Raw genomic sequence first — 17305 nt, forward strand, 5'->3', positions numbered from 1 at the left:
CTTCACTTCCCATATCCTCAGACCCACTATAGCGTGAAAAAAGCTGGATTCCTTTAATATAGTCCTTGTTGTGATTGCCATTCTCTGTGGAATCTTTGCTAGAAAAAACGACGACGGATCGACCAGTAATGTTTCATTAAACACACCAACGAACGATACAAACAAAACAACACACGAAGAAGAACCAACCTACAACAACAACAACAACAACAATGGTTTCAATACTCAGAAAGAAAGATCTCTGACTATGATGATCCTGACCCTTCTCGGATTTGGTCACCGGCAACCGGTGAGACACGTTTGAAGAGAAGCAGTAGCTCGTACCCAGATCTGAGGCAGAAGACTCAACATGGGAAAGGGACGCCGATGATCACCCGTTTCGGTTCTTTGATGACTTTGAAATCAACAAGTTTAACTATAACCATAACCCTGTTAGACCCAGAAGCTTTGGACAAGAACAAGAAGAAGAGGACGTTGAAGTTAAGGAAATCCCAGTAGATACCTTTGAAATTCGTTCTTCTCCGGCACCACCAAAGTCACCGGCGCCACCGCCACCTCCACCACCTCCTCCTCCTCAACCAAAACGTACTTACGAAACGGTGGGTCGTAAAGAGAAAGCCAAACAAAACGACACCCAGTTCAAAGAAGTGAAAGAGAAAGAGAAAAACACACGCAGACTCCACCACCAGCGCCTCCACCGCCGCCATCTCCGGCGGGAGTTCGTTCGGAGGAGCAGAGGTACGTGAAGAGCGGGCGTAAAAAGAGCAATGTGAAGAAGGAAATAAAAATGGTTTTGGCTTCAATATACAGTCAGCGGAAGAGGAATAAGAAGAAAAGAAAGGATCCCTACGACGAGTCGCTTCCGTCCGAAGCTGACCGAGCTTATTCTACAAGGCCACCACCATCGCCGCCGCCGCCGCCACCTCCTCCACCACCCTCTGTTTTTCACAGTTTTTTTAAGAAAGGGTTAATCAAAAGCAAGAAAGTTCACTCAGTCTCAGTCTCTGCGCCACCACCTCCTCCTCCGCCACCACCACCGTCAACTCCATCCTCATCGAGAAAGAAAACTCGGGTCCCTTCCGAACCTCGCCGGCGGCCAAGCTCGGCCACGATCGGCAAGCCACCATTGCCGACGAGAGTGACCAACTGGGATAAGAGTGAGAGTGTGAATGTGGGTGTGAACAGTGGGGCACAGAGTCCATTGATTCCGATGCCACCACCTCCGCCGCAGCCGCCGTTCAAGATGCCGGATATGAGGTTTGTAGTGCGTGGGGATTTTGTTAAGATAAGAAGCGCTCACAGCTCTGAGTTAGAGGACGTTGACGGTTCATCTTCAGTCAGCGTGATGGACGGTGGAGATGGTGTTGTTGCTGGTGCTGGTGCTGGTGTTGGTGGGTCCGTGTTCTGTCCCAGCCCTGATGTGAACATCAAGGCTGATAGCTTCATAGCTAGGTTCCATGATGGTTGGAGGCTTGAGAAGGCGAATTCCTTGAGAGAGAAGCAAAAGATGGGCTAGCAGCGCCATTAAGTGGTTATGGCCTCAGGCCCAAAGTTTCTCTTTGGGTGGTCATTGAGTCACACACTTACTACACACATAAATATGATAGTATCGTTTCTCATTATTAATCATACATAAGTATATGGACTGGTACAGTAAAGAATTTGAAGGAATGGGGTTCTGATTGTGTTTTTTGATCACCTTTTGGAACCCCATGGAAGAAGATTGGAGTTTGAATTGCAGTGTTTGATGGGTTTTTATTTTTTTTTATTTTATTGCATAAACGGGTATGTATAGGTTAAGATTATGCAATGTATGGTGTTTATAGGGCTCTAATTATGGTTTTTTTAGTTACCTATTAGAGCACTTGAAGAAAAAGAATGTGAGTTTTGTTTTCAGGCCTTCACCTATTTCATGTTATTATAGTGGTAAATCTATGCAGAGCTTTGCTATATTAATGAATAGGTGCTTCTGATTGGGTTTAAAGTTTGTCTTGTTTGAGGTTGAGGTGAAGTTGCTGGAAATTCAGTGTTTTTAATGTGTACATAATTGTGCATTCTGAAGTTAAATCCAAGGTTACATAATCACAATGGGTCTTCAATGTTGGAAATTGAATGGGGATTGAATTCTTTATAGAGAAACACATAATTCATGTCTATTCTTGATAGCAATGGGAAACATGTTTACCTTTATAGGCATCTATGAAGGTATGTGCTTACAATGTACAAAAGACTATTAACTTATTGTTCGATTAAATATTCTTCTATTGACATGGATAAAACAAAGCCTTGGACTAAAATTTCTACCATCTGCATAACTTAGAATCATTTAGGACCATAAATTATGGTGTGGACTAAGAGGGAAATTGGAAGTTAAAGACAAGACGTTTAGTCCCACTTTGAAGTGTCAGGCTTTTAGCTAAATTAAATGCCTTGTAATATTTTTCTCAAAGTGAAGACCGGTAGTTTATAAAACTAATAAAAACAACTCCCAATAATTTTCTCAAAGTGAACGACTTGTAATTTTGTCAAGTGTGAACAACTTGTGGTTTATATTTTTGAAGGAACCTTGTTCTTTTAAAGTTTCGGATTCTTCCCTAATGTCTTAGTGGTTAGTTCTCGCAGCTCATTGGGGTGAGTAAAAATCTGAGTGGGAGGTACTACACCAAAGATACCGATCGAGTAGTGTTTCTACTTCCTAGTGGAATTATTAAGTTCTCTGAAATCCAACTTGTAAGATTTGAGCAAACTAATTTATAGTATTATGATCAACCTTGGAGCGTAAACAAAGGCACTCTGAAAATTAAATCTAATGATGCAAGGAAAATCAACGAGCCAATCATCCAAATAGTAGCATTGGAAGACTTGTAAGAAGGAAACATATTATCAAACGACATTGGTGTAGTGCCACTGTAAATGTGTGATTTGTTTTTCTCTATGAACATATCTCTTTTTATTTTTCCTTCTTTTTATTTTTTTTTATATATATAATTATGGTGGTATTTATAGATTTTTCTTTGCCAAGGTTGGTGACTAATTCCCCATGAAGTGGGGAACTCAAACAATACATCATTGCCGTCAGGTCAACTAAGAAAACAAATTTCCAGGGTGCTTGCCCTGATGATGTATAGTGGGGGTACTTTGTCATGTTACATTTAATGCAAAGGGAGTTGTCGTTGGTATGACCGTTTGAATAATAAATGTTGATTTGTTGGATAAAGAGACTTTTTGCTAACACTTATTTCAAATTCTAAGGGGTTTGATTATTAAGCTAAGGGGATTCCTCGATTTGTATGTTGGGATGATCCCCTTAAGGCTCGAATTGAATTAATTTCATTTGAGTGTCCCTGTTGAGATGTGATCGGTATGTCTTCTAGGTTGATAATTTGAGATAAGATAGGTCTTGGAAGTTGGAACATAAACATGGTTTCAATTCAAGCACCTTTTGGGTCAGGTACTAATCAAAGGATTTTTTTTTCAGGTCCATTGGGCTTAGGCTCTATAAGAGTCCTTTTGAGTTCGTTTTGGGCTATCCCCGTTAGGAAATTCTTACCAAGTCTCGGACTACAAGGTCACCAAGCTGAACCTTATAATCCCAGCCAATAAGAACAAAAGAGGTTAGATAAAATTGCTGACATCATTTAAATGTTCTAGCTCAGCAACAATCAGCCTCAAAATTAGATCTCTGTTGGTTTAAAAAAAAAAAAATAGCCAACTATTTCCCAATTTGGAGTTGGGATTTAGGACAAAGAGAAGCTTTTAGGGTTCTCTAACTCTTGTGGACAAAAAAGGCAAAGGGTCCTTAGTGTTGAAAAAAATCAAGTGCTACTCACAGTGTTAACAAAAAACAAATGTTACTATCTGTGAGTAATTCTTACTGATTTATCAAGTAAAAAAAATTTAATGCTTTGTTGTGATATGTTTGCTCCCCAAATAAAATATATAAAATGTATTGAGGTTGTGATATGTTTGCTCCCAAATAAAATATGTGTTGTGATACATGTTGTTGTTGTTGTTGTTGTTTTTTTTTTTTTTGGTATGGTTATTATGACATTTAATATACAATTACTCTGCTCATAGAGGAACTATGACCACATATACTAAATTTACGTACAATCTCTCTCTCTCTCTCTCTCTCTCTCTCTCTCTCTATACACACACACACACACACACACACACACACACATAATATGGTAGGAATAAATAATATTTTCATCTTTTTAATGGTAACTATGTCTAATTTATAATTCTATTTGTGCTAAGATATGTGGGGAAGCTTTGTTATAAAGCATACCATCTCTCTCTCTCTCTCTCTCTCTCCCTATACACACACACACACACACACACACACATAATATGGTAGGAATAAATAATATTTCATCTTTTTAATGGTAACTATGTCTAATTTATAATTCTATTTGTGCTAAGATATGTGGGGAAGCTTTGTTATAAAGCATACCATCTCTCTCTCTCTCTCTCTCTCTCTCTCTCTCTCTCTCTCTCCCTATCACACACACACACACACACACACACACATAATATGGTAGCAATAAATAATATTTTCATCTTTTTAATGGTAACTATGTCTAATTTATAATTCTATTTGTGCTAAGATATGTGGGGAAGCTTTGTTATAAAGCATACCATCTCTCTCTCTCTCTCTCTCTCTCTCTCTCTATACACACACACTCACACATATAATATGGTAGGAATAAATAATATTTTCATCTTTTTAATGGTAACTATGTCTAATTTATAATTCTATTTGTGCTAAGATATGTGGGGAAGCTTTGTTATAAAGCATACCATAGGCCTTTAAGAATACATCAAAATTGCACACATAATATAATTATTGTATTGTAAATTTCTTAATACTTTATTTCTAAAATTTATATTTTCCATAAAAATTATTGTAGTTATTTGCAATTCCAATGATATTGAAGGAATTGAAGAGGATTGTTTGTTCGTTGAATGACTAGAAAATAGTGATGACAATTTGTTGGATAAGGTGGCATATAATACAGATGAGGCATACAATATATACAACAATTATGCATTATGGACAAGTTTTAGTATATGGAAAGGAAAACCTAGATATTTTAATGGGACAAAGAATATAAGGCAACATGAATTTCTATGTTTTGAGAAGGGTTTCAAAATGAAGATCCTTGTGAAGAGAAAAATTGGAAGAAACTAGAGGTCAAAACTTACTGTAAAGCATTTATTTGTTCCACAGTTGAAAATGATGTGTTGAAGGTTATTGCATTTAATTTAAAACATAATTATAAACTTGCTCTACTATCAAAGAGACATTTGCTAAGATCTAGTTGTCGTATTTCAAAACCTAAGGTAGGTTTAATTGATTCCATGATGAATGTTGATATAAGTACAAAGAATACTTATTTGTATTTAATAGAAGAAGTTGGAGGGAGTGAGGATGTGGGCTTTATTGAAAAAGATTGTTATAATCATAAAAAAATCATGTGAACACAAATAAGATGTCAACGATAAGTGCTAGAGATACTCAAAACCTATTGAATCATTTTAAGAAAAGGCTGATAAAAGATCTCATGGTTTTTTACATGATTCAAGTAAATCAAGAAAATCACATAATTTTTTTTTATGGGGGGAAATGGGAGTTCAAGGGTTGATTATGATTGTTTTGGAGATATTGTGGTATTTGACATTACTTACCACACCAATAGATATAATTTGATTTGTGCTCTATTTGTAGGTGTTAATCACAATTAGTAGAATGTGATATTTGGATGTACATTCCTTTTGGATGAAACCACTGCTTCTTTCAAATGGTTGTTCAAGTCATTCTTAAACTCAATGGGAAATCCATCTTTAATAACAATTTTTACTAACTAAGATCAAGCCATGTCAAATGCTATTAAGGAAGTGTTTTTGAACACACATCATCAACTATGTTTGTGGCATATTTAAAAAAAAAAATGCACTTTCCTACTTTGGAGAGTTAAATGCTAATTCAAAGTTTCAGTCCTTGTGGAACAACTGCCAAAAATATTGTGATTTAGAATTGGAATTTCAAAACACATGGGATAAAATGATGTAGAAGTTTAATCTTGAAGATCATCACTGGCTTAATATGATATACAAAATTTGACATAAATGGAGCATTGCATTCATTACGGATAGCTTCACAACTGAATTTAAAATTTCCTCGAGAAGTGAAAGCACAAGCTATGTTTTGACTAATATAGTAGATAAAACAATAAGCCGGCACTAACTTTGTAATTAAATATGAAAGTGTATTGGAAGGTATGCATTCTTCAAAGTTTAATGAATGCTTTTGATGTAAGTAAGGTGCCCCACAAAGAGCAGTTAAGAAGAGTGGTATTTTGGGTCATGCAACTCAAGTTTACACATGTAAGATATTCTTATTATTTGAAAATGAATACCTTAATAGTCTTGCAATAAAGTGGAAGCATGTTGATAGCTAAGATACAATTGATGTCTTTGAGGTGAAAGAAGAAGATAGTGAAAGAGTACGCATCGTCCATTTTGATAATTTCAATAGCAACATTTCTTGTTCTTATAAGAAATTTGAGTCATTGGGAATTCTTTGTTGTCATGCATTGTGGGTCTTTCATTTAAAAATTTTGACTAAAATTCCAAGCCAATACATTTTGAAATGTTGGACAAAGGAGGCTAAGAAAGGGATGATGGCCTATGAACAAGATAATCATTCATGTGGCAACGCTAAAGAGGCAGAGATAGTATGGCATAATAGCATTTTATATATAGCTAATACAATCATATCCAAAAGTCAAGGGGATGATAGCCTTAAAAGCATATTTTAAAAGATACCATTAGGACTTGATGAAAAAATTGAAAGAGAGTCATCAAAGTTAAAGTTGGGTTCAAATGCAAATTTGGAAGAAAATGAAGTTGTAGAGCATAATACAACTGATGAAATGCTTGGCTTATCAAATCACATGTCAGTGTTAAATCCCCGATGTGTAAGATTAAAAGGTTTATGAAACAATAGACTTGCCACTTTGAGAAGTGCAAGACAAAATCGTCCAAGGATGCATCATCTTCATGTAAGAATTTCCTTTTTCTTTTCTTTTTTTTACTAAATATATGCCATATTTTTATTTTTAATAAACCTTTTTATTTACATTTTTTTTTTCTAATGTTAAATTTTATTGGAAAAGCAAAACAAAAAGTGACTAAGGAAAATTCAAATGTGTCATTCGGTGGCTCATACAATCTAGCAATATACCAACCACCAAATCCCTACTCTCATTTAGGATTTACAAATGATAATGCATATGGTCAATCTTACATGTCATGGACAAATCATTCTTAGGTATTAAGCATCCTTTGATTTACAAAATTAGAATATTTATAATATATAATTATAATTTTGGTCATTGACATAATATCTAAACATGAGTTTTGTCTCTATATAGGACTTGGGTTGTGTAAACGTTCCATTTACAACTATGTTGCAAGGTACCTATATTATAACGCAACTTAGTCACACAATTGGTTATTTATTTGAAATGAAAATATCTATCATTTATATATTAATATGTGTACAAAGCTTTGTTTTCAAATAATTTTTTCTTATATTTTGATCTCTATAGAATCCATCGACTTATATTTCCTCACAAATAAACTCATTGATGTATAGTTTTGAGCAATTAGGGTATGTTTGGTAACTATTTTTTCCCTTTATTTTATGTTTCCAAAAATAATTTTTTATTTTTAAGATTAAAAAATTTGTTTGGCAACTCAAAATGGACAGAAAACAAAAACCTTTCTCAAAATTCAATTTGTGAAGGAAACTGAAAACGTATAAAATGCTATTTTCAATTTCTAATTTTCAAAAGTCAATGAAAACGCGTATTTAATTTAATAAAATTTTCTTATTTAATGAGTTAATATTAGAATTCAAATCCTAGTAATAACATATTTTAGTATTTTCTATTTTTTTCTTCAAAAAAATATCTTTTTAATTTCAACTAATCAAACATGTTTTTTATTTCAAAAATACAAGGAAATTGTTTTTCTTTATATTCCCAAAACAAGTTTTTGAAAATAGAAGATAAAAACTATTACTAAACATAACCTTAGATTCCACACATTTGCAAAAGGTAAATTTGGAAATTCTTGTGTTGTGTTTGCATTATCAATATCATCACTTATTTCTTGTTCCTAAGGATGACTTACTTTGTACAATGGGTTTTTTTTTTTTTTTTTTTAATACAAAAGATGGTCAATGATGTTGAACAGTAAAGTTGGGGCAATTCAAAGTGAACAACTTGTGGTTTATATTTTTGAAGGAACTATGTTCTTTTAATGTTGAATAGTAAATTTGGGGCAATTCAAAGTGAACAACTTGTGGTTTATATTTTTGAAGGAACTTTGTTCTTTTAAGGTTTCAAATTCCTCCCTAATGTCTTAATGGTTAGTTCTTGCAGCTCATTAGGGTGGGTAAAAATCTTGGTGGGAGGAACCACACCAAAGATATCGATCAAGTAGTGTTCCTACTTCCTAATGGGATTATTAAGTTCTCTGAAATCCAAGAAAGAAATATTATAATTAAATAATATGCATAAAACTCAAGTGGTCATCCATACTATAACTCGGATGATATATTTGTCAAGATTTATTTATTTATTTATATAACTTAATTCATTAATCAAAGGCATCTACAACCTCTAGAGGTAAGGCACAAAAAAGAACAAAGTCCACAAGCTAATTTGTTTCGATCCTAGTGAGAGCACCATCACACTTAATGGCTTCCCCGAAGCAATGGACAATCATGAGGAGGGAAGAGAGAGACTGAAGCTAAGGGACAAAATCTACTAAATTTATGACCCCGTGAAAGTGAATAGTTATTCAACAACAACAAAGATCCTTACCATTTTAATATAGGAACCAAATTGTTGAATTATGCCTTTTCATTTACTAGTACAAGATCTTGCAAGTTTTGGACAAATTTATCCATATAACCACTCATGAAGTTTGGGCTAGCTAATATATCTTTCCATTTGGCATGGTTCTTCTTCACCATAATACCCACCTCATTATCTTTATCCATCACAGACTTGATTGCCTTGCTCAAGCTCTTTCTTGAAAACCACCCACTATCTTCCCTCTCCACCTCCACAGCAACCTTCATCTCTTCAACAAGTAACCTAGTGTTCAAGATTTGGTCACCAAGATGTGGCACAAGCACTATTTGACAGTTACTCATCAAAGACTCCCACATTGATCCAAACCCACAATGGCTCACAAAGCACCCAACTGATGGGTGACTAAGTATCAATGGTTGTTCCACCCACCCCCCCAAAACTCTTCCTCTCTCTTTAACCCTTTCCTTGAACCCATTTGGCAATGCCTCCTCAACTGTTGCACATTCCATTGGCGGTTTCAGGGCTATCAGAAATGGCAACCCTATTAACTCAAACCCTAATAGTAGTTCTTGAAATTGTTTCTTTTCAAGGATGATTTGAGACCCAAATGCACAAAACACCATTGACCCAGGCTCAAACCCATCCAACCAAGTAGCCCACATGCCTTTCGAAGGACTCTTAGCAGGCTCTGGTAACACTGGTCCTGTTAATAACACAGACTTTCCGAATTGATTCCCCATATAGTCACACAATTGTCCTTCCATTTCTTGGCATGTTCTAATAGATATCACATCACTTTCTTTCATGGCGGTTGTGACACGATCGTAAAATGTTATCCCATCTCCAAAAGGTAGAGAAATGAATGATAAAGAATCAACTTCATGGCTGCGAAGGACTATGGTCGATGAAGGGTAGCCTACTGGTAGTTGCTTTAATTCCTCCTTTGTAATGGCTCTATCCTTGGGAACATTACGTGCCGGAACTACAGCAATTGCAAGCGATGCAGCAGAAACAACATTGTAGCAAATTGATTTGATTCCAAGTTGTTTAGCAATTTCTGGTATCCAGTGTGCATTGTCATAGAATACTATATCTGGAGTTTTAGCTCGGAAAATATTTTCAACTTGTTCACGTGTGCGATCCATGGCAATGGCAAGCAAATGGACCAAAGATATCGATATGTCTGAGGCGGTCTCTGCACCAAGTGGGAGGCCATCAACATGAGGGATTGTGAGGGGATGAAAGGTGATGAAATTTGGATGAAGATTTAAATGTTGTAGCTGAATTTGAGCTTTTTTGGGCAATATGAAAGTGATTTTATGGCCTCTCTTAGCAATCTCATTAGAGAGATGGAGAAAGGGGGTCATATGACCAACTGCAAACCATGGGAACATGGCTATGTGAAGCTCTAAGTTCTTGCATTCAGCCATTTTTATAATCAAGGGAAAAAGGGTAAGGAAGAACTAGTAGTGGCTATCCTATCTAGAACAGATGTTGTATCAGGTTCTAAACACAACTTGAAGCAAATATTGAATACAACTCTTTAAACAAAATAATTGATATCTATCATTCTTAACTAGATAAGTGGGAGAGATAAGAGTGAAAAGTGTTTGGGCTGTAGAAGGATTTTTCTATTATAAGATTTCTATGTGGGTGTTTTTAATCTCAGAAAGTTTAAATGAGTTATTTATAGACCAAAAAATCTAGTACAACAAAAAATGCTCAACTTATGCCACAAGTCTCACAACTATCCACATGGCAGACATTTAGGTGTTAATCTATTGAGAAATAGCTGCAAAGAATTTTAAAATAAAAATAAAAATTGTTAGTGGTTAAAAATTATAGAGAATTGGCAAAGAGGCCCATTTTTCAGGCCTAAATTAAGGCATTGACCATGAGCGTTGCCTTGTTCAACGTGATATTGAGTTTGTTGCACTAATTATGCCTTGAATGGTATATGATACCATGTGCTTTTGAGCATAAAACAAAACTTTTCACAAGTTCTTTTTGTAATTATATCAAATTTATTAAATTGTTCACTCAAAGGGGAATCCCATGGCACCATATGGGTTCAGGGTCAGAATCTAGAGTAATGCTAATAACATAATATTTTTTTCCAACTGTTGATGTATTGTTATAATGATCTGATTTTTTTTTTTTAAAAGAGTTTCAACTTATGGTGTTCACTTTTGATGATAACTATTATTATCAGATCAAGATACCAATCGGCTTTTGATGTAGGTGGGGATTGAATTTCAAATCTCTTATTTAACCATTAGAGATTTTATCAGTTGAGTTAACTAGAACCCACAAATAATGATATGATATAAAAGCAAAAGAAAAGAAAAAATGGAAAAAATATATATACACACACATACACATTTGTGTAAAAAAAAAAAAACATCAAAAGCTAAAAGTTAAGAGAATATTGTATACATTTTAATACTATATGTGTAAAATTTCAATTTTATATGTTGAGAAAGTGAAAAAAAATAAAAATAAAAAGACTTCTAGGCTTCTTTTCTAATTGTGATGTATTTAATAATGGTTCCAAAATAAGTTTTATTTTAATTTAAATTTAAATCTCAATAGATAATATCTATTAGATAATCAGATTACACATATTTCAACAAATTACTTTTTTTTAGAACAAAATACATAAATAATCTTTGGAAGGGGATGATATGACACTTATTCATTTTTAAAGCATACTACAATGACACGTGACAACTTCCTATATTTAATTGGTATGTTGGATAATCAATGCCACATGTTAACATATTATTTATACATCTGAATGTGTTTACCATAATATTGGACATGTGGCATCTATAATTAAAATTTTGAATGAAATAAATGCATTTATTTAGTATGGTATTTAAGTTCATTTTTTATAATAACTAGTTTGTAATCTCATGCATATACATGAATACATTTAAAGAAATACAATAAGATGCATAATATAATTCCTATTTATATAATTGAAATACTATTAATAGTCATTTTTATATTTTGTAAACTCTTTAAAAAAATTTGTAAGGATATTATTATGTATAAAATGTAAATTGTCCATTTTATTATTATTATTGTGAAGCATTTTTTTTTTTTTTTTTTACGATTCATTTATTCTAGACTCTTTAGTTTTTGTACTTAATAACTCACTTGGATGAATATTTATAATGTGGTCCCACATTTGATTTTAAAATTAAGAAATAAAACTCTTTGAGATTAAATAATTTAGGACACACGGCGCAAAATTGGAACTCTAATTTGGAATTATAATTTGAGTTTCTCTCAGTTTCACCTATAATAATAATAATAATAATAATAATAATAATAATAATGTAGGGACCGGATTTGGGACACTTTTTCAGGTTGAGAGAGTGGACCCAAGACCAGCTTGCCCTTCAATGAATTTGTAGAGCGTGGGCTCAAGAACTAGGCCCTAGTAAGGGGTACAACTGCCCTGCATAGTTGCATGTGGATTTATCAACTTAAACATAGATTGGGATGCTCGATGATGCTCCTCGGACTGGTCTTCCGAAGCTTAATGTTCTTATTATTTCTTTCAAGGTTGATTACAAAGGTTCAGAGGGCATGGGTCATTACAGAACTTCTTAATGCCGATTTTTCGTCCCCCTTTCAGGAGAGACTCCCTACGTTATATACCTCTCTAAACTGATCATAACCCTCCATTTGTCGATCAGTCAGGCCACCACTTGAGAGCCTGTCCCATCAGCCGCATCCCTATTCCTCCAGTGGGTTGCAGCACCTAAGGCAGCACTGTTCAGGAGTCCTGTCCTCATTAATGCGGCCAGGACGTTAGTTGAGGGCATTCAATGCAGAGGTGACAGCTCGCCTAAGGCTTGCTCCTTCGCCGTGCTCCTGTCGCCGACGCGTGGCACTGGACCCTCTCCTCCTCGGATATTCAAGAAGTCCCCTTTGGTGGGGTGGTGCTCATGTTCTTCCGAGGTCTCGGACGCCCGAGGAAGGGGCCATCCTCGGATATGTTCCTCGGGGGTCAGTCCTTGCGCTTTCATCCTCGGACCCCTCATGCATCCTCGGCGCAGGCCCTTGGGCCTGGCTTGGAGTGGGTCAAGGTTACCTGATGTTCTGGCCCCACAATAGCCCCTCAAAATCTTGCTGCACGCATCCTCGGGCGGGGAGAAGGATTTTGACATCCTCGGGCCTGCTCCGTGCCCAGTCGAGCCTTACTCCCCGTCAGCACTGGGGTCTATTCATCTGCCCAAGGCGCGTTGCTGACGTTTCGGAGCGCGTAACGTGCCCATCACTAAATTTAGGCGGTTCTGTGCTCCCCACGTCTAACGAGGCGTTACCAATCTATCGGTGGAGATTTTTCTGGCATTTATGGGCGAGAAAACCCACATGGCTCTTCGATTTGGGGTATAAATACCCACTCGAACCGCTTCTTCTTGTTTCTTATTTGCAATCAAGAATTTTCGCGCATCCTTCCTGAGTTCAGCCACACTCGTACTTACATTTCCAGCACAAAAAGCCTGTCCGAGGAGCTCCTCCTCTTTCCAGTAAGTCACTCTATCCCTCTTTGAACTCCCTTCCTCTTTACCCCTTCTTCTCCTTCACCTGTTCTTTCTTAGCTCATTTAGGCGTCAACTGGGATGGGTAGGTTTAAGAAATACGTCTACACTGAGGAGGCGATGGAGAAATTCATCGCCGACTATAGGATTCCCAGCAATGTAGGTCTGAGATATTGTGAGGATGGGGATTGGCTCTTACAAAAACAGGAGGGCGAAGTGGTAATTCCCATTGTCGCCTTCCTCGAAGGGGGGATGAGGATCCCCATGGGGCCGGTGATGAGGGACTACCTCACGCACTTCCGGTTGGCCCCTACCCAGTGTGGAATAAACGTCTTTAGGATTTTGGGCTGTGTGGACGCCCTGAACGAGAAGATGGGGCTAAGGTTGACCCACCATGACGTGAACTGGTGCTACAACCTTCAGCTCCTTAAGGGCAAGTCTTATTACCTGAAGACGAGGGACGACAGGGTGCGGCTCATCCAATGCCTCCCTGAGTCCAGCAAGGGGCTAAACGAGGATTTCCTCATCGTGTCCGGGGAGTGGCACAATGGCCTTCACTGCCCAACAATGGAGGGAATACCAGGTGGGGCAGTGGGAATAGGAGAGGTTTCAAGTTCTCTTGTCTTTTTCCTTCCTTTTTTTTTTTTTTTTTATTAATGTGGTGGTGTTTTCCCCTTGCAGACCCGCACGCTTTTGAGCGCCACTTCCACCTGGTCAACCGGGAGGATTTGCAGAAGGTGCTGAGGGCGTCAGTTTTTATAAATGAGGACGACAATCAAGTTAGGGCCGCCCACAAAATCTTGGGGTATACTCCTGTCTAGAAATCATTCCTGGTTCTGAAGCACGTGATCCGAGCCAACGACCCTCGGCTTCAGAGAATTACTGTGACCAAGGACGGATTTCTGTTCCCCGAGGAGCCCACCGAACCAGAAGTTGTTACTCTAGCCGTCTCCTCTTCTTCCCAAGTATTCGCTGAGGCTGCCGAGGAGGATCCAGAGAGGGAGGAGGACGCGTTCGACGTTTTCGCCCAGCTTGATCAGTCCAAGGACCCTCCCGGGGACTTGGGCGACCCTCGTTTGACCGAAGCAGACCTCTTCGCCTCAGAAGCCCCTCCTCTTCCTCCTCCTTCCCAGACGAGCCTGCCTTCTGGGTCCATGCCTGCCGACCCTAGGAAGAAGAAGGATAAGGGCAAAAGGCTTATGGAGGATAAGCCAGTGTCCTCGCAGGAGGAGGACAACACTCTGCGGCCGTCCAAGCAGATTAAGATAGGTGGCAAAAGTCAGGACAGGCAAGTCGACACCACCTCGTCCGAGGCTCAAGCCTGGCTCCCAGCCCTAATGGTCCATGGGGAGCCCCTGAAGGATGACGCCTCCCCCAGGGATTTCAACGAGGGCGAAGGCGCGCACGTGGCCGATACGCTGGAGAGGTGCCTGTTGCTCCCAGCGGACATGGCCAAGCTGAACTTTTTGAGGAGTAAGCAGGTCTTTCTCAGCCTTAAGTGGTATCTGGGGATGGTAAGAACTATAATTTCGACTCCCTTCCCTTTCCTCTCCTTTTCCCTTTTTTTATTTTATTTTTTATTTTATTTTTTTTAAGTTGGGCTTATAGTGCATTGGCTACTCCGGCAATCTGTCCAGGCCATCTATAGGTTAGAGGAAGCGGCCAACGACCAGGGAAGGCCCTCGACCAGGAGCGTAATAGGCGATTTCAGGCTACCCAGACTCTGAAGAACTCTGAGGTTGACCTCGCCAAGGCCCGAGAGGACTTGAAGGCGATGACCAGGGCTCAGGACAGTGCAGAGTCTGGTCTCGAGGGTGCCCAGAACTAGGCCAAGGAGCAGACGAGGCGCCTGGGCGAGGCGGAGGAGCAGCTGAGGATCGCGAGGGAGCTGATCGCCGATCTTCAAGCTAAGGTGGCCACGGCCGAGGGGGCCCAGAGGGAGGTAGAGTGGGCCCGAGACGAGGCTCGACGGGCTAAGGTCGAGGCAGATTTTGGCAGGAAGATGGCCCTGGCTGCCAAGGAGGAGGCCGAGACTGCAGCCTACGCTGAGGGGGTGGTTGAGATAGAGGTCCTTTATAAAGCTCAAGTTTCGGGGGTATGTAGGCAACACTGCTCCCAGGTTTGAGCTGAGGCCCTCAAACAAGCTGGGGTGGTGGCCTCGTCCGGCTTGTGGAAGGCGGAGAGTGTGTACTACTCCCTGCTATCCGCGAGGCCGCCCCTGATGGCGCTAAGGCTGGGGAGATTGTTGAGGAGGTGGGGGTTGCTGAACTAAGGGAAAATCCGAGCGAGAAGGTGCCCCAAGAGGCAGCGGAGGTCCCATCCGATGCTCAAATCCCCACCACCGGGGAAGCAGCCATTCTCGTCGTACCCCTGCAGGCCGTCCCCTTAGGCTAAGGCTCGGATGACTTAGAGGTTGCCCCTGTCCAGCCTGAGTAGAAGGAGTAGATTCCCTGGCGTCTCGGTTCAACCTGCTTTTGCCGCTTGCTTGATCTTTGTCTATGCTTTTTATGTCACTTTATTTTATTTTGCTGTTCTTCCCTCTTTTTTATTTTTATGTAAGGTGGCTCTTGCCACGCAACTTCTATGGACACCTTGTTGTAATGGGAGTTTAATTTCCCTTCTTATTTATTTTGGTTGCTTATTCGTTTACATGCTATCTGCTTCCTTTCTTTTCTTTTTATTTGCATGAATTTAGCTTGAATTATATGTCAGCCAATTGCGTCAGTAACAATGATAAGGGGAAAGAATGTATGCGTGGGCAGTCCACTTATGTCCCAAGGGTTATGTAGGGTTTTGATCCTTTCCTAACTTAGTTAGTTTCCCCATAGGCTTGAGTCCGAGAACCATGCAATGCCTTGGTTATGTCTAACACTTAGAATATTTCGAAGTAGTTAGTTTCCCCATAGGCTTGAGTCCGAGGACCAAGCAATGCTTTGGTTCTGTCTAACACTTAAGATATTTGGAAGTAGTTAGTTTTCCCATAGGCTTGAGTTCGAGGACCATGCAATGCCTTGATTCTATCTAACACTTAGGATATCTCGAAGTAGTTAGTTTCCCCATAGGCTTGAGTCCGAGGACCATGCAATGCCTTGGTTCTGTCTAACACTTAGGATATTTGGAAGTAGTTAGTTTCCCCATAGGCTTGAGTCCGAGGACCATGCAATGCCTTAGTTTTGTCTAACACTTAGGATATCTCGAAGTAGTTAGTTTCCCCATAGGCTTGAGTCCAAGGACCATGCAATGCCTTGGTTCTGTCTAACACTTAGGATATGTCGAAGTAGTTAGTTTCCCTATAGGCTTGAGTCCGAGGACCATGCAATGCCTTGGTTCTATCTAACACTTAGGATATTTCGAAGTAGTTAGTTTCCCCATAGACTTGAGTCCGAGGACCATGCAACACCTTGGTTCTGTCTAACACTTAGGATATCTCGAGGTAGTTAGTTTCCCCATAGGCTTGAGTCTGAGGACCATGCAATGCCTTGGTTCTGTCTAACACTTAGTCAAGTCGCCAGAACGTGAGGCACATAGTCACAACAGCGTAAGCATTTGAATCCAAAAAGGTTTCTTCATTAATAATAATACCTTTTCAGGTTATTTACATTCCACGGACGAGGTACAGGTTTTTCATCTAGATCTTTTAAGTAGTATGCCCCTATCCCCGCTACTGATGTAACTCGGTAGGGCCCCTCCCAGTTGGGTCCCAACTTTCCCCAATAAGGGTTTTTAGCAGCCCCTACGACCTTTCTCAGCACCAGGTCCCTCAGTGTTAGTGGTCTGAGTCTCACATTGATATCATACCCCTGCTTGAGCTTTTGTTGGTAATAGGCCAGCTGGATCATTGCTCGTTCCCTTCGTTCT

At 38.9% G+C, this 17305-nt stretch overlaps 2 protein-coding genes across 2 annotated transcripts; one reads left to right on the forward strand and one right to left on the reverse strand.

Moving 5' to 3' along the window:
• Positions 1 to 787: 787 nt before the first annotated feature.
• Positions 788 to 1516, forward strand: LOC112017355 (formin-like protein 14). Its single transcript, XM_065775705.1, has one exon. The coding sequence runs from the start codon at positions 788 to 790 to the stop codon at positions 1514 to 1516; it is 729 nt and encodes a 242-aa protein (XP_065631777.1).
• A 7133-nt stretch (positions 1517 to 8649) lies between these two features.
• Positions 8650 to 10541, reverse strand: LOC112017257 (UDP-glycosyltransferase 79B6). The gene has a single exon (XM_024049727.2). It carries the CDS (start codon positions 10319 to 10321, stop codon positions 8927 to 8929), a length of 1395 nt encoding a protein of 464 aa, XP_023905495.1. The 5' UTR covers positions 10322 to 10541; the 3' UTR covers positions 8650 to 8926.
• Positions 10542 to 17305: the final 6764 nt, after the last annotated feature.

Source organism: Quercus suber, unplaced genomic scaffold (assembly GCF_002906115.3).
Source record: "Quercus suber isolate HL8 unplaced genomic scaffold, Cork oak 2.0 scaffold_118, whole genome shotgun sequence".
Lineage (NCBI taxonomy): Eukaryota > Viridiplantae > Streptophyta > Magnoliopsida > Fagales > Fagaceae > Quercus > Quercus suber.

What these genes read in the sequence shown, in the direction of transcription:
- LOC112017355 (XM_065775705.1), top strand. Translation starts at nt 788, where the DNA reads ATGGTTTTGGCTTCAATATACAGTCAGCGGAAGAGGAATAAGAAGAAA.
- LOC112017257 (XM_024049727.2), bottom strand. Translation starts at nt 10,321, where the DNA reads ATGGCTGAATGCAAGAACTTAGAGCTTCACATAGCCATGTTCCCATGG.